Genomic DNA, 27,440 nt, shown 5'->3' on the forward strand with positions numbered 1-27,440 from the left:
GTCTCCAAGCTGAGGTCTGATTTGCGTGGAGCAGAAAAGGCCCCTTCGAAGTTGTCAGCAGGGAGGCCTACCCACCTAGCCACTGGCTGCAGACAAGCCCTCGCGTTCGCTCCATGAGAAAACAGACTTTGGAACTCCCCTACAACCCGGCTAGGCTGCAGCTTCCCGGAGGGAATTGCGGGGAGCCGTGCTGTGGTTTAGAAACGCTGAGAGGCAACGTTATATCTCTATTAAGGCAGGGAACATGCGTTTCTCCCTTATGTCTGTCGTTCCCCCACCAGTCTTGTATTGAGCTCCGCAGCCCAATTCTTAAGAGACGGAATCACATTCAGCAAGAACCGAGTGGAGTTAAGAGGCTGGAAAAAGGGCTTCCAACTGATGGCTTTATTTAATCAGCTTTCAGCGGGTTGAGTTGCTCTCAGCAACGGGAATAAAAAACAGCTCTTCTTTCCCCAAATTAACAGTCGAGTGCTGTTGGCTGGAGACGGCCCGTAGCTCAAAGGTAGGAAACGTGCTTTTCATGCCAAAGATCCTGCTTCGATCCTGCCCCCTCCAGGCAAAGCGGCCTTTTTTTTTGTAGTAGGAACTCCACTGCAAATTACCCAGGCCACACACCTCTTCAAGAGCCTGCTGGATCAGACCAGGGAGGGTTCCTCTAGTCCAGCCTCCTGTCTCACACAGCGGCCAGCTAGTTCCTCTGGAGGGCCAACAACAGGGCATAGAAGAAGAAGAAGATACTGGATTTATATCCCGCCCTCCACTCCAAAGAGTCTCAGAGCAGCTCACAATCTCCTTTCCCTTCCTCCCCCACAACAGACACCCTGCGAGGTGGGTGGGGCTGGAGAGGGCTCTCACTGCAGCTGCCCTTTCAAGGACAGAGTCTCAGAACGGCCTACAATCTCCTTTCCCTTCCTCCCCCACAACAGACACCCTGCGAGGTGGGTGGGGCTGGAGAGGGCTCTCACAGCAGCTGCCCTTTCAAGGACAGAGTCTCAGAACGGCCTACAATCTCCTTTCCCTTCCTCCCCCACAACAGACACCCTGCGAGGTGGGTGGGGCTGGAGAGGGCTCTCACAGCAGCTGCCCTTTCAAGGACAGAGTCTCAGAATGGCCTACAATCTCCTTTCCCTTCCTCCCCCACAACAGACACCCTGCGAGGTGGGTGTGGCTGGAGAGGGCTCTCACTGCAGCTGCCCTTTCAAGGACAGAGGCTCAGAGCGGCCTGCAATCTCCTTTCCCTTCCTCCCCCACAACAGACACCCTGCGAGGTAGGTGGGGCTGGAGAGGGCTCTCACAGCAGCTGCCCTTTCAAGGACAGAGTCTCAGAATGGCCCTACAATCTCCTATACCTTCCTCCCCCACAACAGACACCCTGCGAGGTGGGTGGGGCTGGAGAGAGCTCTCACAGCAGCTGCCCTTTCGAGGACAACCTCTGCCAGAGCTATGGCTGACCCAAGGCCATGCCAGCAGGTGCAAGTGGAGGAGTGGGGAATCAAACCCGCTTCTCCCAGATAAAAGTCCGCACACTTAACCACTACACCAAACTGGCTCTCCTAGGAGACAAGGCCTTCATAAGAATGTCAGAAGAGCCTTTCTGGATCAGACCAGTGAGTGTCCATCTAGTCCAGCCTCCTTTCTCACACAGTGACCAGCCAGTTCCTCTGGAGGGCCAACAACAGGGCAGAGAGGCTGAGGCCTTCATGAGAACATCAGAAGAGCCCCTCTTGGATCAGACTAGAGGCCCATCTAGTCCAGCATCCTGTCTCACACAGTGACCAGCCAGTTCCTCTGGAGGGCCAACAACAGGGCAGAGAGGCTGAGGCCTTCATGAGAACATCAGAAGAGCCCTCCTGGATCAGACCAGAGGCCCATCTAGTCCAGCATCCAGTCTCACACAGTGGCCAACCAGTTCCTCTGGAGGGCCAACAACAGGGCAGAGAGGCTGAGGCCTTCATAAGAACATCAGAAGAGCCCTCCTGGATCAGACCAGAGGCCCATCTAGTCCAGCATCCAGTCTCACACAGTGGCCAACCAGTTCCTCTGGAGGGCTAACAACAGGGCAGAGAGGCTGAGGCCTTCATGAGAACATCAGAAGAGCCTTCCTGGATCACACCTGTGAGGGTCCATCTGGTCCAGCCTCCTGTCTCACACAGGGGCCATCCAGTTTCTCTGGAGGGCAAAAAACAGGGATAGACCAAAGGTTTACTGCAAGAGTGGGGAACCTCCGTCCTGAGGGCCGTATACGGCCCCCGAGGTCACTTGGTGTGGCCCTCGGGGATTGCTGGGCCGAACTGAGCCATGTGGCAGCCCCCTTGGGGCCTGGCTGGCCAGCCAGGATCGTGGGGCCCAGCTGCACTGTGCAGCAGCCTCCCCAGGGCCAAGCAGGGATCACAGGGCCCAGATGTACTGTGCGGCAGCCTCCCTGGGGCCTGGCTGGCCGGCCAGAACTGCTGCAGGGCCTGGAAAAATTCCTGTCACAGTTCAGTTTGCACTTGATTATCCCAGAGGGTGTGGCCTAATATGCTAATGAGTGTGTGACTTAACATGCTAATATTAGGGGATGTGGTCTAACATGCTACTAAGTTCCTGCTTGGCTTTTTCTATAAAAAAGCCCTAGACCCAGGCATTTGCCTAGGGTGGCAGGCTGGGTGTGTGTGTGTGTGTGTGTGCCAGATTAAGCTCTCCCCACGTGACTTCAAATAGAAAAATAATTATTTGCATTTGCTGGCCTGAATCATTCTCCTTCGGCGGAGCACTGTTTTTTAATTTTTATGGCCCACGAATGATGTTGTAAATATCCATACGGCCCTTGGCAGAAAAAAGGTTCCCCACCCCTGGTTTACTGCCTCTGAATATGGAGGATCCCTTTAGTCACCATGGTTACCAGCCACTGATAGGCCTACCTTCCATGAACCTATTTCAGACCTGGGATGCTGATCAGTTGACTCCCTGGCTGTATGAGAATAGGGACCAGCTGCAGCACATGGGCCTTTAGTGTCAAGGACCCTTGAAATGTGGCAGAGCCTCTGCTCAGCATGCAGGAGGTCCCAGGTTCAATCCCCGGCACCTCCGGTTAAAAGGACCGGGCAGCAGGTGATGGGAAAGACCTCAGCCTGAGACCCTGGAGAGCCAGGAGGAAGAAGAAGAAGAAGAAGAAGAAGAAGAAGAAGAAGAAGAAGAAGAAGAAGAAGAAGAAGAAGAAGAAGAAGAAGAAGAAGAAGAAGAAGAAGAAGAAGAAGAAGATATTGGATTTATATCCCGCCCTCCACTCCGAAGAGTCTCAGAGCGGCTTACAATCTCCTTTACCTTCCTCCCCCACAACAGACACCCTGTGAGGTGGGTGGAGCTGGAGAGGGCTCTCACAGCAACTGTCCTTTCAAGGACAACCTCTGCCAGAGCTATGGCTGACCCAAGGCCATTCCGGCAGGTGCAAGTAGAAGAGTGGGGAATCAAACCCGGTTCTCCCAGATAAGAGTCCGCACACTTAACCACTACACCAAACTGGCTCAGTGGAAGAGCCTCTGCCTGGCATGCAGAAGGTCCCAGGTTCAATCCCCGGCACCTCCAATTAAAAGGACCAGGTAGGAGGTGATGGGAAAGACCTCTGCCTGAGAGCCAGGAGAGCCAGGAGGAGGCTCAGTGGAAGAGCCTCTGCTTGGCATGCAGAAGGCCCCAGGTTCAATCCCCGGCACCTCCAGTTAAAAGGACCAGGTAGGAGATGATGGGAAAGACCTCACCCTGAGACCATGGAATGCTGTAAAGAAAGGCTGTGGTAGAGCCTCATGCAGAAGGTCCCAGGTTCAATCCCTGGCACCTCCAGTTAAAAGGACCAGGTAGGAGGTGATGGGAAAGACCTCAGCCTGAGACCCTGGAGAGCTTCTGCCAGTCTGACTAGACAAGACCAACTGATGGTCTGTTTCAATAAAAGCAAAACCAAGTATGAACCACAGTTTGAAATTGTTGGTAAACAATGGAAAACCATGTAGCCCAATGATACTATGTCAACAAGGAACAATTATGACAACAACTTCTGTATCCCACCTCTAGTACAGGGGTGGCCAACAGTAGCTCTCCAGATATTTTTTTTGCCTACAACTCCCTGTAGGCAAAAAATATCTGGAGAGCTACCGTTGGTCACTCTTGCTCTAGTATATTGTAATAATGAAAATAAATGTAGCTGAAGAAGAAGAAGAATTGCAGATTTATACCCCGCCCTTCTCTCTGAATCAGAGACTCATAGAGCGGCTTACAATCTCCCATATCTTCTCCCCCCACAACAGACACCCTGTGAGGTGGGAGGGGCTGAGAGGGCTCTCACAGCAGCTGCCCTTTCAAGGACAACCTCTGCCAGAGCTACGACTGACTCAAGGCCATTCCAGCAGGTGCAAGTGGAGGAGTGGGGAATCAAACCCGGTTCTCCCAGATAAGAGTCCACACACTTAACCACTACACCAAACCACTACACCAAAATAATGTCCATAAACAATATCAGTGCGCAGTCCATGTCCTATTCCAAAATTATCCTGAAGTGGATCACTGAAGAATCACAAAGGAAAGGACACCGCAGACAAATCAAGAAACTCCGGACCGGTTTCTGTGAAGACACCTTCTTCAACTTCTAGACTCTACCTGCAGCCATTACAATCATGAATCTCTGTTGGCTACGGAAGCTCCAGTCTATATTCATTCACGTAGACCTAGTGCAAACACTTTGTAGCTACAATCGCTCAGTAACGGATTACTTTCTTTATTACAATACACTAGAGGTTGGATACCGAAATCGTCGTCATAATTGTTCCTAGTATTGTTATGCTACAGTTTTCCATTGTTTGCCAACTGTTTCAAGCAAAGGCAGGCTCATAAGAAAGTTGGCCTGTGGCCAAATATTCCACAGAGCTAATGCGGCCCTTGAATAGGGGGGCCCTAACTTCTTGGACTGCGTTCTGATGGTTCTGATAGCAAATTCGGGAACGCAGCCTTGACTGCCAAACAGTGCAGGAGTCTGCAAAAGCAGACACCAGGGTTACCCAGTGGAGAATTTTTTTCTTTTTTTATATTTTTCAACTATCACATTTTTTCCATAGAAAATGATCCATTTCTAAAAGAGGCAGGATTTTGTTCATTAATTGCTAACATGATACACTTAAAATAGGCAGTTTTCAAAACTTTTTGATCAATGTGATTTTCCCCCCCCCCAAGTGAGTATCCCTGGGAAGTTTAGGTAGGTAGATGATTAGACAGACAGACAGGTAGGTAGGTAGGTAGGTAAAGGTAGTCCCCTGTGCAAGCACCAGCCGTTTCTGACTCTGGGGTGACATCGCATCACAACGTTTTCACAGCAGACTTTTTATGGGGTGGTTTGCCATTGCCTTCCCCAGTCATCTACACTCTCCCCCCACCCCAGCAAGCTGGGCACTCATTTGACCGATCTCGGAAGGATGAAAGGCCGAGTCAACCTTGAGCCGGCTACCTGAACCCAGCTTCCGCTGGGATCGAGCTCAGGTCGTGAGCAGAGAGCTCAGATAGCAGTACTGCAGCTTTACCACTCTGCGCCACGGGGCAGATAGATAGATAGATAGATAGATAGATAGATAGATAGATAGATAGATAGATAGATAGATAGATAGATAGATAGATAGATAGATAGATAGACAGACAGACAGACAGACAGACAGACAGATAGAGAGGCAGGCAGGCAGACAGACAGACAGACAGACAGACAGACATGCACATATACATACATACGGCTTTTTTGTAGCAGGAGCTCCTTTGCATATTAGGCCACACCCTCCCTGATGTAGCCAATCCTCCTGGAGCTTACAGTAGGTCCTGAACTAATAGCCCTGTAAGCCCTTGGGATTGGCTACATCAGGGGTGTGTGGAGTTCCTGCTACAAAAAAAGCCCTGTATACACACACAAACAAGTGCACACACATGCGTGCGCACAAACACACGCACACAGAGAGAACACAGCATTAAACCATATGAAGCGTAACTTATTCCCCCCCCCCCCCCCGCCGACAATAATTGCTCCTACTCGTTTTGTCTCAGGAACCAAGTCATCCTTCATCCTCCGTTTGGTCCAGTCCTTGGCCAGCTCGTCTTCGGCTATCTCCTGCAGATGGAAGACGGCCACTTGGGCAGACGTGCGCCGGATCCTGCCGCTTGGAGTCCTCTCAAAATCTTCGACTGGGCTGGCTTCTGGCTTTGTTTCGGGCGGCGCGGGAGGCTGAGAAGGCAGAAAGGGTCCCCCCCACGCAAGCGTTACAAGAAGAAAAGCAGAACTGGTGATCGTTAGTGAAACGTGACACTTTTTTCCCCCTGCACCACCAATTTTGAGAGAATGTAAGAAGAAGAACTGCAGATTTATACCCCGCCCTTCTCTCTGAATCAGAGTCTCAGAGTGGCTTACAATCTCCTTTATCTTCTCTCCCCACAACAGACACCCTGTGAGGTGGGTGGGGATGAGAGAGCCAGTTTGGTGTAGTGGTTAAGTGTGCGGACTCTTATCTGGGAGAACCGGGTTTGATTCCCCACTCCTCCACTTGCACCTGCTAGCATGGCCTTGGGTCAGCCATAGCTCTGGCAGAGGTTGTCCTTGAAAGGGCAGCTGCTGGGAGAGCCCTCTCCAGCCCCACCCACCTCACAGGGTGTCTGTTGTGGGGGAGGAAGGTAAAGGAGATTGTGAGCCGCTCTGAGACTCTTCGGAGTGGAGGGCAGGATATAAATCCAATATCTTCATCTACCTCACAGGGTGTCCGTTGTTGGGGAGGAAGGTAAAGGAGATTGTGAGCCGCTCTGAGACTCTTCGGAGTGGAGGGCGGGATATAAATACAATATCTTCATCTTCTTCTTCTTCTTTCAAGGAGAGGGTCTCAGAGTGGCTTACAATCTCTTATATCTTCTCCCCCAACAGACACCCTGTAAGTTGGGTGGAGCTGAGAGGGCTCTCACAGCAGCTGGCCTTTCAAAGACAAAGTCTCAGAGTGGCTTACAATCTCCTATATCTTCTCTCCCCACAACAGACACCCTGTGAGGTGGGTGGGGCTGAGAGAGCTCTCTCAGAAGCTTCCCTTTCAAGGAGAGGGTCTCAGAGTGGCCTACAATCTCCTTTATCTTCTTCCCCCACAACAGACACCCTGTGAGGTGGGTGGGGCTGAGAGAGCTCTGACAGAAGCTGCCCTTTCAAGGACAGCTCTGCAAGAGCCATGGCTGACCCAAGGCCATTTCAGCAGGAGCAAGTGGAGCAGTGGGGAATCAAACCTGGTTCTCCCAGGTAAGAGTATGCGCACTTAACCACTACACCATAGCATCTCAAGAGAAAGCTTAAAACAGGGGTTTCAAACTCATTCGTTATGAGGGCTGGATCTGACATAAATGAGACCTTCCGAAGGCTATACCATGACGTAATTGAATGCTTTGCTCTATACAGAAATTTCCTTGGGATAGTGCCTTGCTTGAAAATAATACATTAAAAATAATACAATTTAAAAATTGAGATGAACTTAACTTTTGTGGGCATTCCATTGAAAATGCTTATATCCCTGAGGGTTCACCGAGGAAGTGTTCAGAATGGTTCTATTATCTAGAAATCCATTGTAGGCTTTGGATTTTGTACTTAATTTTACTGTGGGCTTTGGACTGTGTATTTGACTGTAATATGTATAATCGTGATGGTTGTATGCCTCGTAGAATGGTATGTTTGTATCTGCATTTGTTGGAACTCTCTGTCTGGGGCAGTGATGTTATGTATTCTTGGTGCTTGGGGGAGGGGGGCACAGTGGGAGAGCTTCTAGTGCCCTGGCCCCACTGATGGACCTCCTGATGGCACCTGAGTTTTTGGCCACTGTGTGACACAGACTGGACTGGATGGGCCATTGGCCTGATCCAACATGGCTTCTGTTATGTTCTAAGTTCTTATTTATAAGACATTATTATGAAACTGAAAATTATCCTCACATATATAAGAACATAAGAGAAGCCATGTTGGATCAGGTCAATGGCCCATTCAGTTCAACACTCTGTGTCACACAGTGGCCAAAAAACCCAAGTGCCATCAAGAGATCCACCAATGGGGCTAGAAACCCTTCCACTGTGCCCCCCCCACCCAGCACAAGAATACAGAGTATCATTGCCCCAGACAGAAAGTTCCAACAATAAGCTGTGGCTAATAGCCACTGATGGACCTCTGCTCCAGATGCTTATCCATTCCCCTCTTGAAGCTGTCTATGCTTGTAGCCGCCGCCACCTCCTGCGGCAGTGAATTCCACATGTTAATCACCCTTTTATCCGTTCTAACCCGACTGCTCAGCAATTTCATTGAGTGTCCACGAGTTCTTGTATTGTGAGAAAGGGAGAAAAGGACTTCTTTCTCTACCATCTCTATCCCGTGCATAATCTTGCAAACCTCTATCATGTCACCCCGCAGTCGACGTTTCTCCAAGCTCAAGAGCCCCAAGCGTTTTAACCTTTCTTCATAGGGAAAGTGCCCCAGTCTTTGAATCATTCTAATTTAATCATACACACACACACACACACACACACATCACTGTGAGAATTTTAAAATTGTAGTGCTCTTACAGCAATTCTTGTATATTTCATGCAAATCTTAAAGATTAGCAACACTCACCGTTGACGGATGCTCCGACCTCACGTGGTAATCGTGCCCCAGCCTTGGACTTGTTAAACCTTCCCGCAGTGGGGACAGGTAAAGGTGGCTTATCCACCTCCGACGGCTGCTTGCCGCACCGCTTCTGGTGGTACTGGTACCCCATGAGGCTGGAGAAGGCAGCCACGCAGCCCTGTGGAAACAAAAACGACAAGAAGGTGTCGTTTGCTGCGGGGAATGGAGCACGCGCAGTTTCAACGAGTTTCCCGCTTGCTTCACAGCCTTCCTTCTGTTCCTCTCAGTTGAGGGGGTGGCGGGTGTTGGCATCCCGCAGATGGAACTGCTCTTTTAGCCTCTAGCTGCAGTTTTACCCATTTGAGGGGGCAGAAAAAGAAAGCCTGCAATAGCCCGTTCGTAGTGGTGAATCCTGTTGTTGCTTGGAACCACTAAGCAGTCCCTCCTTCCAAGACCTCATTTTGGGCAGGAGCTCACAGGAGCAGAGTTCTGGAACCTCTATATCGGGGTGGGGAACCTCTATCCGGAGGGCCGTATGTGGCCCTCGAGGTCACTTGGTGTGGCCCTTGGGATTGCTGGACTGAACCGAGCCATGTGGCAGCCTCCCTGGGGCCTGGCTGGCCAGCGAGGATTGTGGGGCTCAGCTGCGCTGTGCAGCAGCCTCCCCAGGGCCAGGCAGGGATCACAGGGGCCCAGATGTACTGTGCGGCAGCCTCCATGGGGCCTGGCTGGCCGGCCAGAACTGCTGCAGGGCCTGGAAAAGTTACTGTCCCAGTTCAGTTTGCACTTGATTATCCCAGAGGTGTGGCCTATATGCTAATGAGTGTGTGACCTAATATGCTAATATTAGGGGATGTGGCCTAATATGCCTACTGAGTTCCTGTTGGCCTTTTTCTACAAAAAAAGCCCTGGACCTATGCATTTGCCTAGGGCAGCGGGCCAGGTGTGTGTGTGTGTGTGTGTGTGCGCCAGATAGGCTCCCCCACATGACTTCAAATAGAAAAACAATTATTCCCATTAATTTTGCTGGTCTGAATCATTCTCCCTTGGCGGAGCACTGTTTTTTAAGTTGATAATTTTTTATGGCCCGCGAATGATGTTATAAATATCTATATGGCCCTTGGCAGAAAAAGGTTCCCCAACCCTGCTCTAAATTTTATTATGGTCTTTCTTTCTTACCTCCTCCCTAAATACTTACTTCTGAGCTCCATTGTTCAACCCCCCCCCCCCCCGCTGTGAGAATGTTGCTGAACTTGAAGATTTGACAAACTTTCTAATATTTTCCCCACAAAAAAAAGGGAAAGTATGATGGGAGTAAGGTATGATGGGAGTACGATGGGAGTAAGGTTTTTATTATGACAATTATGATTCAAGGAGCATTTTAAGGAAGATGCTGAGCTGATATAATTGAGGACACCTTCCGGAGATGTCAGAGGGGTGTGGCATATGCCAATGAGTTGGGCTAATGCGCTCGGGCACCTCTTTTTCTACATAATGACCCCTGCTCCTTCCTGTTCTGAAATGGCCACCAGCTGATTATGAGCTGCTGCAAAAAGAGAACTGGAAGCAGGCAGAGCTGCAAGCAAAAAAGCCCTGCCCCTGATGTAGCCAATCCTTCTGGAGCTTACAGTAGGGCCCTGTACTAAGAGCCCTGTAAGCTCTTGGAGGATTGGCTACATCAGGAGGAGTGGCCTCATATGTAAAGAAGCTCCTGCTACAAAAGAAAAAAGCCCGGCTTAATGCACCCTGAGGGCTGCGGCTGAGCTCAACAGACCCCTATGTCTCTGCAGCTTTCTCAAGCAAGCGCAAGAGTTGTCGCTGCTGTCCTATTTGCTAGAAACGTCTACTGGCTGGAGAACGATTACCGGCCCGCAAGTCCAGTTGGGAATATTAGCAAAGAGCGAAAAACAAAATACCTCATTGGGGCATTTGAGTTTTCCCATCTGCTTGAGCACTTTCCTCAGCCTCTCCCTCTCTTCGTGTTCACTAAGAGGAGCGGCGGCTTCCACGGGGACGGGCTGGAGGAGGAGGAAGAAGAAGCATGAAAGATTTATACCCCGCCCTTCTCTCTGAATCAGAAACTTAGAGCAGCTTACAATCTCCTATATCTTCTCCCCCAACAACAGGCACCCTGTGAGGTGGGTGGGGCTGAGAGGGCTCTCACAGCAGCTGCCCTTTCAAGGACAGAGAGTGGCCTTCATCTCCTTTCCCTTCCTCCCCCACAACAGACACCCTGTGAGGTGGGTGGGGCTGAGAGGCTCTCACAGCAGCTGCCCTTTCAAGGACAGAGAGTGGCCTACAATCTCCTTTCCCTTCCTCCCCCAAAACAGACACCCTGTGAGGTGGGTGGGGCTGAGAGAGCTCTCACAGCAGTTGCCCTTTCAAGGAAGAAGAAGAAGATATTGGATTTATATCCCGCTCTCCACTCTGAAGAGTCTCAGAGCGGCTCACAATCTCCTTTCCCTTCCTCCCCCACAACAGACACCCTGTAAGGTGGGTGGGGCTGAGAGGGCTCTCCCAGCAGCTGCCCTTTCAAAGACAACCCCTGCCAGAGCTATGGCTGACCCAAGGCCATTCCAGCAGCTGCAAGTGAAGGAGTGATTTAGGGAACTGGGCAAAGCACGATTTGGCTCTTCCCCTCCCTCCCCAGGGGATGAGGAGTGAGTGGGAACCTCAGCCAATAGAAAGAAAGGAGGCTTGGGCTCAGTAGCTCTGCTGTGCAAATGAGAGAGCCTGGCAAAGCAAGCTCTCCCTCCTCCCCAAGGGACAATGGAAAAATAGAGGCTTTGCTCTGTAGCTCCTGTGCGATTGAGCAAGCCTGGCAAAGCAAGCTGTGACGCAGCAGGAAGCAAGAGAGATGGAGAAGGAAGAAGGCTCACTCGCGGGCCTGATTGGAACCCTCTCGGGGTCTGATTCGGCCCCCAGGCCGCATGTTTGGCCCCCCGTTGTCTAGCCTTCTGGTTTTAAATGTCTACCTGGGGATATGTGGACAAATGCCTGGCAAGATTTCAAAAGCCAGAGAGGCTTGCGAAGGGGATTTCCCAGTGTCTGAGGCTGCTGCTTCAAAACCCTGCTTGCCCCTCCCATCATTCCCAAAAGTAGAATAAAACAATAAGAGATGCAAAATATAAACATGCAACGTAAGGTAAAACTGTTCAAACGTCTTAAACCGATGGCGGGGTGCAAGGTTCAGCTTTTCTCGGCAAAGAAATGTTAATTTTCTTGTGTAAAACGATTGTATGAATTAGCAATATATTGTAGTAATGTTCATAAAAAGATTACTACTAAGTTAATGCCAATACATTACATCTTCCTCCTCCCTCCCCCCTTTTCATGACCCCCGCCGGTGTTTACTTAAACTGCTAAAAAATAAGGTAATTTTATCAATCGTAGAATCTTCATTTTAAAACCTTATAACAAATAAAAGGGGAAAAAAAAGAATAAGTGGAGAAAGAACAATACCCTATAAAATAAGGATAGCCCATCATCATTCTTATCTTTTAGCCCTTATTCGAGAAAAAAAGGTAACACATTAGACAAAAGCAAATCATTCCTTTGTAATTTTAGTCCATTATTCCACAAAACAACCGTTATCAAAGATCGCTAAATGTCCCTTTACCTTCCAGTGCTTTTCAACGTATTTTTGAAATTTCTCCCACACCGTTTTAAATTTCTCCAAATTACTGTCTTTTAAGATTCTGAAGAAATGTTTAATTTAAAAAAAAAATTCAGAAGAGAAAGTGCCCCAAACGAACCTTGTTGACGTGTTCTGCCATGGTGTGATAATTCAGGCCAGCTTTGGACTTGAACTGCTTCTTGCAGTGCTGACATTTCAAGGCATCTTGGAGCTGAACAAAGCAAGCAAAGAATTGGGACGCTTGTACCCTTTGGCGCCCAAATGCAAACAGGGGAGCCAGGGTGCAGGATGGAAAAGGGACGTGAAGGCAAGAAGCTCAGCAATTCAGCACTTAACACACCACACACACGTTCTGCGTATCCCTGTCTACAACACCCCACGTTTGCCTCTGTTGGCTGTCTCGCCGTGATCCTAAGAGAGACCGCTCAGAATCCTACTCAAGGGTGTTCAGTGAGGCTCGCTGCCCCGCCCCTGCCCCGTGCATTTCGCCGAGGCTTCTCGAGTCTCAGAAGGCCTCAGCAAAGTCAGGAAGGCAGTGGGTGCGCTCAAAGCAGGGCTCTCAGCGCGCTCACTGCCACGCCCCCCGACTTCTCCGAGGCTTCCCGAGCCTTGGCAAAGTCAGGAAGGCAGCAGGCATGAGGAGAGGGGACGCCTCGTGGCGCTCCTAGGCCAGGCGGCCACCTACTTGGCCTACTCCCACACGCTGGCCCTGCTCCTAGGAAACCATTTTTAGGATTCCATTGGCATCTGAGTTTTGGCCACTGGGTGACACAGAGTATCAGACTGGATGGGCCACTGGCCTGATCCAACATGGCTTCTCTTATGCGCTCTTTCTCTCTCTCTTTTTTAATTCAAAAGACTTTTATTGAAAAACAACTCAAATCATACATCTAAAACACATACAGCATTAGAAACAGATCAAACGGAAATAGTCAGAATTCTGAGGTAAAATATTTTCTTTTGTAAGGCAAGCGACGACAGGAAACCAAGGTACCCCCACCTTGTTCTCGTTTGCCTGAGGAGAAAACTGTGAAAAAGAATATGCCGATTTGGTTAAAATAAAAGTCCCATATTTCGTTCTTCCAATTTCTTATGCTCTCAGTCCCATTTCATTGCTTTTATGGATGTCTTTTACAGCCTGTTTTTTTTTTTTAAATGCTGAACTCAGACCTTAAGTCTCAGAAAAGTAGGCTTTAAATAATATCATATCGTATCAATTTTATTTATATCCCGCCCTCCCCGCCGAAGCAGGCTCAGGGCGGCTAACAACACAGATCAATACATTAGTTTTACAAAATGTTTAAAACGAACTAACTAACACTTTAATTGAAATTCTACTAAAACTCTAAAATCAATAAAATTAATATATTGGTGCTATTATACAAATGGTGAGTTTCATTAGCAGTTTCCCCCTTAGTCGGTGAAGGCCAATCGGAAAAGGGTGGTCTTGCAGGTCCTGAGGAACTGTTCAAATTCCCGCAGGGCCCGCATTTCCTCCGGAAGCTGGTTCCATAGGCGTGGAGCCATAACAGAGAAAGCCCAATCACGGGTGCTCTGAAGCTTTACCTCTCTCATAAGAACATAAGAGAAGCCATGTTGGATCAGGCCAACGGCCCATCAAGTCCAACACTCTGTGTCACACAGTGGCAAAAAATTTTATATACACACATACACTGTGGCTAATAGCCACTGATGGACCTGTGCTCCATATATTTATCTAAACCCTTCTTGAAGGTGGCTATACTTGTGGCCGCCGCCACCTCCTGTGGCAGTGAATTCCACATGTTAATCACCCTTTGGGTGAAGAAGTACTTCCTTTTATCCGTTTTAACCTTTCTGCTCAGCAATTTCAGCCCGGGGATAGTCAGCAAGTTCTTCCCAGCTGACCTCAGTGCTCTCTGGGGTTCGTATGGGGAAAGACGGTTCCCTAAGGTAGGCAGGTCCTCGGCCATATAGGGCTTTAAAGGTAATAACCAGCACTTTGTAACGAATCCGGTATATAACTGGCAGCCAGTGTAGTTCACGCAGCCCCGGCTGTATGTTCTCCCACTTCGGGAGCCCCAACAGCAGTCTAGCAGCCGCGTTCTGCACCAGCTGCAGCTTCCGGGTTCGGCACAGAGGCAGCCCCATGTAGAGGGCATTACAGTAATCCAGTCTCGAGGTGACCGTTGCATGAATCTCTGTTGCCAGATCCTGACGCTCTAGGAAGGGAGCCAGCTGCCTTGCCCGCCTCAGATGCAAAAAGGCTGACTTGGCAGCGGCTGCTATCTGGGCCTCCATTGATAGTGAAGGCTCCAGTAAAACTCCCAGGCTCCTGACCCAGCACGCTGCTTTCAGCGGCGCCCCGTCGAAGACTGGGAGAGGTATTTCCCCCCCCCCCAGAGCGCCCCGACCCAGGCAAAGGACTTCTGTCTTCGTTGGATTCAAAAGTATTGTAAAGCCCTCATGTTGAGAGGGGATGGAAAGAGTGTTCCCAACGTCCAGGTGGTGGCTGGAGATCTCCTGGGATTACAACTGATCTTCAGACGACAGAGCTGGGAGAAAATGGTTGCTTTGGAAGATGGACTTTGTGGCGTTATATCCCTCTCCAAAATCTTCAGGAATTTCCCAAACTGGTGCTGGCAATCCTAGAAGAAATGCATTTCTACCCCTCCCTGCTGCTTTTTAAAAGGAAGTCCTTCACCCAAAGGGTGATTAACACGTGGAATTCACTGCCATAGGGGGTGGCGGCAACTACAAGCATAGATGGCTTCAAGAGGGGATTGGATCAACATATTGGAGCCAGTTTGGTGTAGTGGTTAAGTGTGCGGACTCTTATCTGGGAGAACCAGGTTTGATTCCCCCACTCCTCCGCTTGCAGCTGCTGGAACGGCCTTGGGTCAGCCAGAGCTCTCTTATCTGGGAGAACCAGGTTTGATTCCCCCACTCCTCCGCTTGCAGCTGCTGCAATGGCCTTGGGTCAGCCAGAGCTCTCTTATCTGGGAGAACCAGGTTTGATTCCCCCACTCCTCCGCTTGCAGCTGCTGCAATGGCCTTGGGTCAGCCAGAGCTCTCTTATCTGGGAGAACCAGGTTTGATTCCCCCACTCCTCCGCTTGCAGCTGCTGCAATGGCCTTGGGTCAGCCAGAGCTCTCTTATCTGGGAGAACCAGGTTTGATTCCCCACTCCTCCACTTGCAGCTGCTGGAATGGCCTTGGGTCAGCCAGAGCTCTCTTATCTGGGAGAACCAGGTTTGATTCCCCACTCCTCCACTTGCACCTGCTAAAATGGTCTTGGGTCAGCCAGAGCTCTCTTATCTGGGAGAACCAGGTTTGATTCCCCACTCCTCCACTTGCACCTGCTAAAATGGTCTTGGGTCAGCCAGAGCTCTCTTATCTGGGAGAACCAGGTTTGATTCCCCACTCCTCCACTTGCACCTGCTGGAATGGCCTTGGGTCAGCCATAGCTCTCTTATCTGGGAAAACCGGGTTTGATTCCCCACTCCTCCGCTTGCACCTGCTGGAATGGCCTTGGGTCAGCCAGAGCTCTCTTATCTGGGAGAACCAGGTTTGATTCCCCACTCCTCCGCTTGCACCTGCTGGAATGGCCTTGGGTCAGCCAGAGCTCTCTTATCTGGGAGAACCAGGTTTGATTCCCCACTCCTCCGCTTGCAGCTGCTGGAATGGCCTTGGGTCAGCCATAGCTCTCTTATCTGGGAAAACCGGGTTTGATTCCCCACTCCTCCACTTGCACCTGCTGGAATGGCCTTGGGTCAGCCATAGCTCTCTTATCTGGGAGAACCAGGTTTGATTCCCCACTCCTCCGCTTGCACCTGCTGGAATGGCCTTGGGTCAGCCAGAGCTCTCTTATCTGGGAGAACCAGGTTTGATTCCCCACTCCTCCACTTGCACCTGCTGGAATGGCCTCGGATCAGCCATAGCTCTCGTAGGAGCTGTCCTTGAAAGGGCAGCTGCTGTGAGAGCTCTCTCAGCCCCACCCACCTCAAAGGGTGTCTGTTGTGGGGGGAGAAGATATAGGAGATTGTAAGCTGCTCTGAGACTATGATTCAAACAGAAGGGCAGGGTATAAATCTGCAGTCTTCTTCATATGGAGCAGAGGTCCATCAGTGGCTATTAGCCACAGAGTATAGATGGAACTCTCTATCTGGGGCAAGTGATGCTCTGTATTCTTGGTGCTTGGAGAGGACGCAACAGTGGAAGGACTTCTAGTGTCCTGGCCCCACTGATGCACCTCTTGATGGCATCTGGGTGTTTTCTGCAACTGTGCGACACAAAGTGTTGGACTGGATGGGCCACTGGCCTGATCCAACATGGCTCCTCTTATGTTCTTATGTCTGGGGCAGTGATGCTCTGTATTCTGGGTGCTTGGGCGGGCACAGTGGGAGGGCTTCTAGTGTCCTGGCCCCACTGATGGACCTCCTGATGGCAGTTGGGTTTTTTGAACACAGTGTGACACAGAGTGTTGGACTGGATGTTATGTTCTTATGTCTGGGGCAGTGACGCTCTGTATTCTTGGTGCTTGGGGGGGCACACTGGGAGGGCTTCTAGTGCCCTGGCCCCACTGATGGACCTCCTGATGGCACCTGGTTTTTTTGGCCACTATGTGACACAGAGTGTTGGACTGGATAGGCCATTGGCCTGATCCAACAGGGCTTCTCTTATGTTCTTATGTGACACAGAGTGTTGGACTGGATGGGCCATTGGCCTGATCCAACATGGCTCCTCTTATGTTCTTATGTGACACAGAGTGTTGGACTGGATGGGCCACTGGCCTGATCCAGCATGGCTCCTCTTATGTTCTTATGTGACACAGAGTGTTGGACTGGATGGGCCATTGGCCTGATCCAACATGGCTTCTCTTATGCTCTTATGTTATTTCTAACTCAAGTATGTGGAACATCCTACTTTTTGGCAAACTTCCATGTGCTTCTTGAGCCCGAGGACCGTTTTCCTGGTGATCATGCTGCAGGTTGGGCAGGCCACCTCTCCCTTCTCATTGATCGTCCGCTGCCACTGCTCCTCCGGGCTCACTGGAGGGGGGGGGGAGCGAGAAGACAGGCAATGGGTTTAAGCCAACAGATGTCAAGAAGGAAGACTGTTGACTCCGTTTACTTCTGAAGATAACCCCTCCACCCCCACCATTCCCTCCAAACCTTCAAGATGGCTGGCCAAAAATCCTCAAAAACGCCTGAATCTCATGCAAAAACCTCAAAATTGATATACCTGCAGCCAGGGGTGGAATTCTATCAGGAGCTCATTTGCATATTAGGCCATATCCCCCTGCTGTAGCCAATCCTCCAAGAGCTTACAAAAAAGAGCCTTGTAAACTCTTGGAGGATTGGCTACATCAGGGGGTGTGGCCTAATATGCAAAGGAGCTCCTGCTAGAAGACTGGCATGGCCTTGGGTCAGCCGTAGCTCTCGTAGGAGCTGTCCTTGAAAGGGCAGCTGCTGTAAAAGCTCTCTCAGTCCCACCCACCCCACAGGGTGTCTGTTGTAGGGGAAGAAGATAAAGGAGATTGTGAGCCACTCTGAGATTCAGAGTGGAGGGCAGGATATAAATCCAATATCTCCTTCTTCACACAAGGTAGAATTTTTGCTCACAAGACTCCACAGTTTAGAGGGAGTATTGGTTGCAAATACCGGTATGTACCTTTCACACTAATACATATACGCTTACAAACAGGGGTCGCTTTGTACAAAAATAGGTGGTGGAGCTCATTAGCTTAACTCATTAGCATACGCCCCCCCCCACCAGCCCAAAGCAACCTGACGCAATGAAGGAGAGCCCCGGGCAAGCGAGGCCTGCTTGGGCTGGCTAGAGAGCCAGTTTGGTGTAGTGGTTAAGTGTGTGGACTCTTATCTGGGAGAACCGGGTTTGATTCCCCACTCCTCCACTTGCACCTGCTGGAATGGCCTTGGGTCAGCCATAGCTCTGGCAGAGGTTGTCCTTGAAAAGGCAGCTGCTGTGAGAGTCCTCTCAGCCCCACCCACCTCACAGGGTGACTGTTGTGGGGGGAGAAGATACAGGAGATTGTAAGCCGCTCTGAGTCTCTGATTCAGAGAGAAGGGCGGGGTAAAAATCTGCAATTCTTCTTCTTCTTCTAGAGATCCAGCCAGCCCAAGCAGGCCTCACTCACCTGGCTGCCGCCCCCCGGTCAAAAGACCAGCAAGCCACCTGCCACCCAAAATCACATAAGAAGCGGAGAAAGGGTGGTGCGCAGGGCCGGCCCGTGGGTCCCTGGCACCCTATGCAGGCGCCCTCCCACTACCCCCCATGGCGCAGCGCCCCCCACCTCCTTCCTCCCCTTCCTTTCTCATTTGCCCCCTGGTGCCCCAGGCAAGCATTTAGTTTGCCTTCCTTTCCCCCCCTCCCCACGCTGCCACTGCTGCCGTGGCTGCAGCCACTATCTTCCTCTGGCCCGCCGCCACCCCCCCCCACCCTCTGGCCAGTCGCCGAGCTCTACTCGCTCTCCCTCACTTCCGCGCTGCTTGCCGCTCGCCAAACTAAGGCTTGTCAGCTACTCACAGCTCGCGCCTGCGCGTTTTGACTCAACAAAATGCGTGGGCTGTGAGTAGCCAACAGCTTAGTTTGGCGAGTGGCGCGGGAGGGAGGGAGAGCGAGCAGAGCTCAGTGACCGGCCGGAGGGGGCGGGGGGTGGCAGCAGCGGGCTGGAGGGGTGGCGGCGGGATGTAGGGGGATAGTGGCTGCAGCAGCAGCGTGGGGGGGGGGGGGAAGGAAGGCAAAGTAAGTGCTCGCCTGGAGCACCGAGGGGGGCCCAATTTGCCGCCCCCTGCCTTCCGGCGCCCTAAGCAACCACCTAGTTTGCCTAGCGGCAGGGCCGGCCCTGGTGGTGCTGGCTTTCTCCAGGGGTTAATGAGGGCTGCTAGGGACATGGCAAAGCCCCTGGTGGCTGGCTGGCTGCCCGCTCTCCTAATCCAGGGATTGTTATGCAGCTGCACCTCCTATTCAACCGTCAAAGTAGGATGAGAGGAAGAGGGGGGGCCCTCAGAAAGGTTCAGGAGCTGTGCTTCTGTGAGCACCTGTTAAATTCAAGGCCTGCTTACGAACATATCTACACACACATATATATAAATTGAGCATTAGAAGCAAGCCCTAGTTCCAGGGCAATGACAGAAAACCGCAAAAGTCCTGACCCTAAAGGCTCCCCGCGCAGGAAACCGGCTCACCTGTGGCGGAAGGTGCTGCTACCGTTGGCGCTGCCTCCTTTTTGATGCTGGATCCCGGCAATTTCTTTCTCAGCTCTTCGCTATTGACGGCGCTGCTGCTCAAGGCCGCCTCCAGCTTCTTGGCTCGGTGGGCTTTTGCCTTGTCCTCGGCTTTGGCCAGCCCTGCAGAGAACAGCAGAAGTTTGGAAACAGGCCAGAGTGAATTGAGAACTTCCTGGAGGAATGCTGCTATAAGGCCAGGGGCTGAGACTGAGCTCACGATGAAGGACCCCCCCCCCCCTCCCAGGGCAGATCTCTTCTCTCCCATTCACGCCCTGAGAGACTACAGACCAGTCCCTGTTTCTCAGCTCCCCATCTGCAAAAGGAAAACAAGAATGCTGATCTACACTACAAGACTGTTGTAACACAGCAGAGAGGCAGCACTTGAAAGACTCCAAGGAACCACATAAGGGCCTCTTTGGTGTAGTGGTTAAGTGTGCGGACTCTTATCTGGGAGAACCGGGTTTGATTCCCCACTCCTCCGCTTGCACCTGCTGGAATGGCCTTGGGTCAGCCATGGCTCTGGCAGAGGTTGTCCTTGAAAAGGCAGCTGCTGTGAGAGCCCTCTCCAGCCCCACCCACCTCACAGGGTGCCTGTTGTGGGGGAGGAAGGTAAAGGAGATTGTAGGCTGTTCTGAGACTCTGATTCAGAGAGAAGAGCAGGATATAAATCTGCAGTCTTCTTCTTCATCTAGTGGGCACACGAGACGGGCCTTTTCGGTGGCGGCCCCACGCAAATGGAACAACACCCCCCCCCAAAAAAGGAGGTGCGCCTGGCCCCCTCACTTTCAATCTTCAGAAGGCAGTTGAAGACTCTATTATTCAGGACCAGATTTGATTAAGAAGAAGGAAAAGATACTGGATTTATATCCCGCCCTATACTTTGAATCTCAGAGTGGTCACAATCTCCTTTACCTTCTCTCCCCCCCTCCCAAAAAAAACCACCAGGCACCCTGTGAAGTAGGTCGGGGTGACAGAGGCTCTGACAGAAGCTGCCCTTTCCGACATGACCTGGCCTGCCCCAATATGGCCCGGCCCGACAAGGTCTCATTTATGTCAGATTCGGCCTTCATAACACGAGTTTGACACCCCTGCGCTAAACTGTGCAGTCTCTCAAGTCTGCCCTGTGCCATGCCTGAAGACAGCGTGCATCCCAGAATGCCCCAGAACAAGGCCACGGCCAATGAAATAATGCAGGTTGACATTTGCAAAAATCACCGCGCTGGAAGATTTCATAGTCTCGATGGAAAGCTGACTCTGGCTTACCTTTCAGTCCGAACGTCCCCGAGATGGACGGCTGCTCCCCGGTAAACTTCTTAGGAGTTTTCTGTTTCCTTCCTAACTCGAAAAGGACAAATCAGAGATGCAAATTGGGTCAAACACCTGCACCGTCAGCTCAGAGCACCCTGCCTACCCGAGCTTATCGGCGCCAATAAAGGCCATCGGGAAATGGTTGCTTTATTCAGCGTAACTAATTCTGCTTTTCTCCAGTCATGGGTAGATACAAAGAACAAAACCGAAACCTGTAGGAAGTTCCGCTTAGCCACCCGCTTAATTGATCAGATTTCACTCTGTAAAGTGAAATAGTCTGGTCACCCCACCTAAAAAGAGATATTGAAGCATTGGAAAAGGTGAAGAAAAGGGCAGCGAAAATGACTGATGGGACATGTTCCCTATTAAGAAAGGTTACATCCAATTCAAAGTTAGTAAATCATAAAGTTCACATATTTCGCCGGCAGTTTCCCAAATATAGTGTCAGAGCTGTTCACATAATCAAGGAAACCAAACCATTTTTGTAAAAACCAGTCTCCTGCTTTGATATTATCAAGCATAGAAATAGCAGTAGTTAACTTGTCCTGGATCAGGACGTCCCACACTTTTGTGCACCAGTTCTGGAGTGGAGGGGTATCCGGGTGTTTCCAGTATGAAGCCAGAGTAATTTTACGTAAGGCAATGTCGTAGACCCCATGCTGGGGCGTGTTTTTGGTTATTGGAATGTTATTTAAATTTCTTTAATAAAATTTAAATTTTTTTTTAAAAAAAGAAAGGTTAAAGGTAGCAGGCTCGAGGTTAACTCAGCCTTCCATCCTTCCAAGGTTGGTAAAATGAGTCCCCAGTTTGCTGGGGGGTAAAGTGTAGATGACTGGGGAAGGCAATGGCAAACCACCCCGCAAAAAGTCTGCCGGGAAAATGTCGTGAAAGCAATGTCACCCCAGAGTCGGAAACGACTGGTGCTTGCACAGGGGACTACCTTGACCTTTTTTAAAGAGGTCAGGGCTCCGTAGTTTGAAGAAACAACGAATGAGGGGTGATAAGAGATCTATAAAACAATGCACGGGATAAAGAAGGGAGAGAAAGAAGTCCTTTTCTCCCTTTCTCACAATACAAGAACTCACGGGCATGCAATTAAATTGCTGAGCAGTCGGGTTAGAATGGATAAAAGGAAGTCCTTCTTCACCCAAAGAGTGATTCACACATGGAATTCAATGCAACAGGAGGTGGTGGGCGGCTGCAGTCATAGACGGCTTCAAGAGGGAATCGGATAAACATCTGGAGCAGAGGCCGGGCTTTTTTAATAGCAGGAACTCCTTTGCATATTAGGCCACACCTCCCTGATGTAGCCAATCCTCCGAAAGCTTACAGTAGGCCCTGTACTAAGAGCCCTGTAAACTCCAGGAGGATTGGCTACATCAGCAGGGTGTGGCCTAATATACAAAGGAGCTCCTGCTGCAAAAAAAGCCCTGAGCAGAGGTCCAGCAGTGGCTATCAGCCACAAGTTAGAGATGGAACGCTCTGTCTGGGGCAAGTGATTTTATTTATTTATTTATTTATTTAATGACTTCTATCCCGCCCTTCCCAACAAGTGGCTGAGGGCGGCTTACAACACAGGAAACTAACATAAATAGGCGTTAAACATAGAGCATTTAAATTTAAACATTGAACCATTTAAAACATTTAAAGCATTGGGGGCAGAAGACATCCAGTATAACTACGCTCAGTTTCTTGTACCAGCTAGTCATAGGCCAGCCGGAAGACGGTTGTCTTACAGGCCCTGCGGAACTGGGCGAGGTCCCGTGGGGCCCTCACCTCTTCTGGCAGCTGGTTCCACCAGGAGGGGGCCATAATAGAGAAGGCCCGGTCCCTTGTCGATTTTAAGCGGGCTTCCTTTGGCCCGGGGATATCTAGGAGATTTTGAGTTCCCGATCTCAGTACTCTCTGGGGCACATGTGGGGAGAGACGGTCCTTCAGGTAGGCAGGTCCTAGGCCATATAGGGCTTTAAAGGTAATAACCAGCACCTTGTACCGGACTCGGTAAGCTATCGGCAGCCAGTGCAGGTGCCAGAGCCCTGGCCGAATGTGCTCCCTTCTTGGGAGCACTAACAACAGCCGGGCCGCGGCATTCTGCACTAGCTGCAGCTTTCGGGTTCGGCACAAAGGCAGCCCCATGTAGAGAGCATTGCAGTAGTCCAACCTCGAGGTGACCATGGCATGGATCACTGTTGCTAGATCGTCACGTTCCAGGAAGGGGGCCAACTGCCTTGCCCGCCTAAGGTGAAAAAAAAGGTGATGTTCTATCTTCTTGGTGCTTGGAGGGGGGCAACAGTGGGAGAGCTTCTGGAGTTCTGGCCCCACTGGTGGACCTCCTGATGGCACTTGGGTTTTGGCCACTGTGTGATACGGAGTACTGGACTGGATGGGCCATTGGTTTGATCCAACAGGGCTTCTCTTATGCTCACTGGGCAATGTTTTCAGAGCTTCTCTTCAAAACCATAAGAAACTTGCTTTAAAAAAAAGGCATACTGATTTTCTCCTCAGATAATTAAGGCAACTTTACCAGCAAAGATTCCCCAATTAATGAGGGGAAGTAGAAAAGGTGCAAAGATGGTTGCTGTGGATATACACAGTACTAAGTTCACAGGGCTGGATCAGCTCACATGGATAATATTTTGAAATAATTGAAAAACAAAATACTTTTGGAACTGCATCTATGAATGAACCTACTTAAGTTCAACCAATCGAGGATACAGGGATAACTTTAGACCAGTGGTCCCCAACCTTTTTGGCACCAAGGACTGGTTTTGTGGAAGACATTTTTTTACATGGACTGGTGTGTCAGGGATGGTTTTGGGATGATACAATTGTGCACTTTATTTTGGTGTGGTGGTTAAGCATGCGAATTATCTGGGAGAAACGGGTTTGATTCCCCACTTCACTTGCAGCTGCTGGAATGGCCTTGGGTCAGCCATAGCTCTTGCAGAGTTGTCCTTGAAAGGGCAGCTGCTGTAGGAGCTCTCTCAGCCCCACCCACCTCAGAGGGTGTCTGTTGTGGGGGAGGAAGATAAAGGAGATCGTGAGCCGCTCTGAGATTCAGAGTGGAGGGCACGATATAAATCCAATGTCGTCGTCTTATTATTATTATTATTACTACATTGTAATATATAATAAAATAATTATACAACTCACGGTCCGGTTGCTAACAGGCCATGGACCAGTACTGGTCCACGGTCCAGGGATTGGGGACCCCTGCTTTAGACTATAAGCCAATGATTTTCAAACCACTGTGTCCTGAGGTCAGTGAACCAGGAGAAATAAAGACATTAATGAATTACACATCCCGGCGTGCTCAAAGAGAAGGCATCCTGTCACACCCCTGTATGAGTCATTTGCCTTTTCCCAGTGACCCAAGTCCGGTGTTGGTAGCGATTGTCTCAGGCTCAAGTTTGATGTTCAGTCACCCTGGGCCATAGGTATGGGAAGGGACAGTGGCTCAGTGGAAGAGCATCTGCTTGGGAAGCAGAAGGTCCAAGGTTCAATCCCTGGCATCTCCAACTAAAAAAGGGTCCAGGCAAGTAGGTGTGAAAAACCTCAGCTTGAGACCCTGGAGAGCAGGGGAGGGATGGTGGCTCAGTGGTAGAACATCTGTTTGGTAAGCAGAAGGTCCCAGGTTCAGTCCCCGGCATCTCCGATTAAAAAGGGTCCAGGCAAGTAGGCTTGAAAAACCTCAGCTTGAGGCCCTGGAGAGCCGCTGCCAGTCTGAGTAGACAATACTGACTTTGATGGACCAAGGGTCTGATTCAGTATAAGGCAGCTTCATATGTTCATATGTATAACCAAGGGTCGTTTTGTAGAAAAATAGGTGGTGGAGCTCATCCAGGGATGGTTATGCAGCTGCACCTCCTATTCAATGGGCAAGGTGGGGAGGAGGAGGGGGAACCCTCAGAAAGGTTCAGGAGCTGGGCTCCTGTGAGCTCCTGCTGAATCCGAGGCCTTTGTATAACAGAACCATTCACCCCCACCGAAGAATGCTTGTTGCATCTCTTCATGAGTCACTGACGTTGCTTTTTTTTTTTAGATCAGCGACTCATGCAGGGACACAGAAGGAGTCGAGGACTCCTCTTTGTTCAGTCTTGCTCTCCCACACTCTAAGTGCGAACCTGTCCAGGTGTAAGAGCAAAGCATACCTCTGAGGTCGATTTCAAGAGTGGGAGAACTGTGCCTCCAAATGCATGAGAAACAACTGCTCTAGTCTTACTGTGCTTCATCCGCTCGGGGTCTTCTTCCTGAACAACAGCCTGCCGGTTCGTCTGCTGCTTGGAACTTCTGGTGCCTGACGGCTGCGTGGCCGGACTTGCCGCTGTCCCACAGCCCCCTGCAGCCACGGCTTTGAACTCTTTGCTGTCCTTCTTTGCGGCCACACACTCTCCATTCTCGGGGCGCTGGAGGGCCACGGCCTTTTCTACCTTGGCCTGTTTGAGGTGGACGGCGGGGGAAGGCGAACGCTCTGCGGCTCTAAAGCAAAGCACAGAGGGTGAATTTATTGATTTATTTTATTGTATTTATATCCCGCTCTCCCCTATCAGGCTCCGGGCAGCTAACGACAGTTAAAATACACACAAAAAAGTATACAATAAAATCATAAAAATCATTAAGGGCTAAAAGAGGCTAGGCTTAATGCCACCAGAGCAAAAGCCTTCTCGGTTGTGGCCCCAATACTTTGGAACACCCTCCCAGAGGCCAACAGGGCCCTGCGGGACTTAATCGCAGTTCTGCAGGGCTTGCAAGACCGAACTGTTTCGGATGGCATATGACATCTAACAGGAGAGGGCTGCCACCACATCTGGATCCATCGCACTTTAGTACGAACTGCTTAGGATCCGTGCGTGTTGAGAAAGGAAATATTATGTGCTTGAAGTATTTTATTTATTTATTTATTTATTTCAATTTATATCCCGCCCTACCCCACCGAAGCGAAGTAACACCATTGCAATTTATCTGTTTGTTTTATTGTTTTAATATTGCTTTTTGTTTACGGTGTATTTTATGTTTTTAGCCGCCTTGAGTCTGCATAGGATAGGTGGGATATAAATATAACGTAAATAATAAATAAATTTTTAAAAATTAACATATACAATATTTTTATATTATACTTTTTTTTGTATACTGTATTTTTTTGTATACTGTATTTTTTTGCATACGGTATTTTTGTATTGTATAATATATTATACAATATATACATATATTTTTGTCCCTAGACGGCGCTGTTATTGATTCTTGATTAGCGCTGTTTGCTGTAATATCTTTAGATGTTATTAAGCGCCTTATGCTTCTATCTAAGGTAGAGATAAATATTGATGCCGTGGGTTGGTGAAGCTCTGAACGTCTCCATTACGTGTTAAAGCCTGTTTAAACGATTCTGTCTTACAGGCCCTGCAAAATTGTGGCAAGTCCCGCAGGGCCTTGATGTTTTCAGGGAGAGTGTTCCCGAGGGTAGGGGCCGCCACCGAAAAGGCTCTGCTCTTGTGGTGGATAACCGAACATCCTTTGGCCCAGGGATCATTACATGATTTTGCGAGGTTGATCGTAGTGCTCTCTGAGGCTCATGTGGGGAAAGGCAGTCCCGGAGGTAGGCAGCTCCCAAGCAGGGCCGGCTCCCCAGCTAGGCAAACTAGGTGGTTGCCTAGGGCGCCGGCAGGGTGGGGGCAACAAATTTGGCCTTCTCCCTCCCCCACAGGCAAACGCCTAGTTTACCTGCTCCCCAGATTCCTCCCCCCTCCCTTCCCCACCCCATGTCGATTTCAATGCCGGGACGCGCTCTAGTGCTGCGTTCCCGGCTATCCAAAGGTGCCCCCCCCCCCGCTGACAGGGTGATCTAATCAGCGGGTAAAACCACGCCACCGTGCTCTGTATCTGTCAGGATCAGCGTCCTGAAAGGGTGGCCCCGAAGCCGCTGCCTCCTCTCCCATCCAGGAAGTGGGGAGGGGAGGAGTCAGCGGCAGCGGGACCGGCCTTTCAAGACGCTCATCCTGACAGACACGGAGCGCAGCGGCACAGTTTTACCCGCCGATCGAATCACCCCATCAGCAGAGGGGGCGCCTTTGGATAAGCCGGGAATGTGGTGCTAGAGCCCATCCCAGCATTGAAATCAACGTGGGAGGGGGAAGGGAGGGGGGGAGGAGGAGGCGCGGCGGGGAGGGGGAAGTCAAGAGGGGATGTGGAGCCGCAAGGGGGCATTGTGGGGGGGGGCACCAGGCAGCGACTCTACCATGGGGCATCGGGCCGTTACTGCAAGCCATATAGGGCTTCAAAGGTCATGACCAGCACTTTGAAGTGAGCTCGGCTTCAAGCAGGGCGAAGGAAAATGAGGCCTGTCTCGCCACCACCCTCCACCCTGATCCGGACGGCAGCTCCGCTCTTCATCTCCGCCTCAAAGACCCCGGGGTACCTTTTCTTGCCACCCCCTTTGTTTGCTGCTTTGTGCGCTTTGTGGTCTACCGGGGGGACGACAACCGGCAACGGCCGATCCAGGTGGTTCCAGAGACGGTGTTTTTCCAGCTGGGTTTTGGAAGTAAAGGCAGCTTCGCAGTACGGACAGGGGAAAGTCCGCTTCTCCAAGATGGGGCCCTGCGAGCGAGCAGAAAGAAGGAAAAGAAGGTGGCGTCGGAAGACAGGCA

The 27,440-nt window shown here is 50.5% G+C and overlaps 1 protein-coding gene across 1 annotated transcript in view; it reads right to left on the reverse strand.

Annotated features, from left to right (window-relative positions):
- ZNF512B (zinc finger protein 512B) overlaps positions 1-27,440 on the reverse strand; it is a 63,888-nt gene that overhangs the window by 17,776 nt on the left and 18,672 nt on the right. Inside the window, 10 exon segments of the mRNA XM_060230602.1 lie at positions 6,038-6,229; positions 8,630-8,668; positions 8,670-8,801; positions 10,540-10,641; positions 12,379-12,471; positions 17,165-17,289; positions 19,450-19,611; positions 20,755-20,826; positions 25,022-25,278; positions 27,212-27,390. Of these exon segments, the coding sequence (XP_060086585.1) occupies positions 6,038-6,229; positions 8,630-8,668; positions 8,670-8,801; positions 10,540-10,641; positions 12,379-12,471; positions 17,165-17,289; positions 19,450-19,611; positions 20,755-20,826; positions 25,022-25,278; positions 27,212-27,390 (1,353 nt within the window).

The sequence above is a fragment of the Heteronotia binoei genome, chromosome 2 (assembly GCF_032191835.1).
Source record: "Heteronotia binoei isolate CCM8104 ecotype False Entrance Well chromosome 2, APGP_CSIRO_Hbin_v1, whole genome shotgun sequence".
In the NCBI taxonomy this organism is placed as follows: Eukaryota; Metazoa; Chordata; class Lepidosauria; order Squamata; family Gekkonidae; genus Heteronotia; species Heteronotia binoei.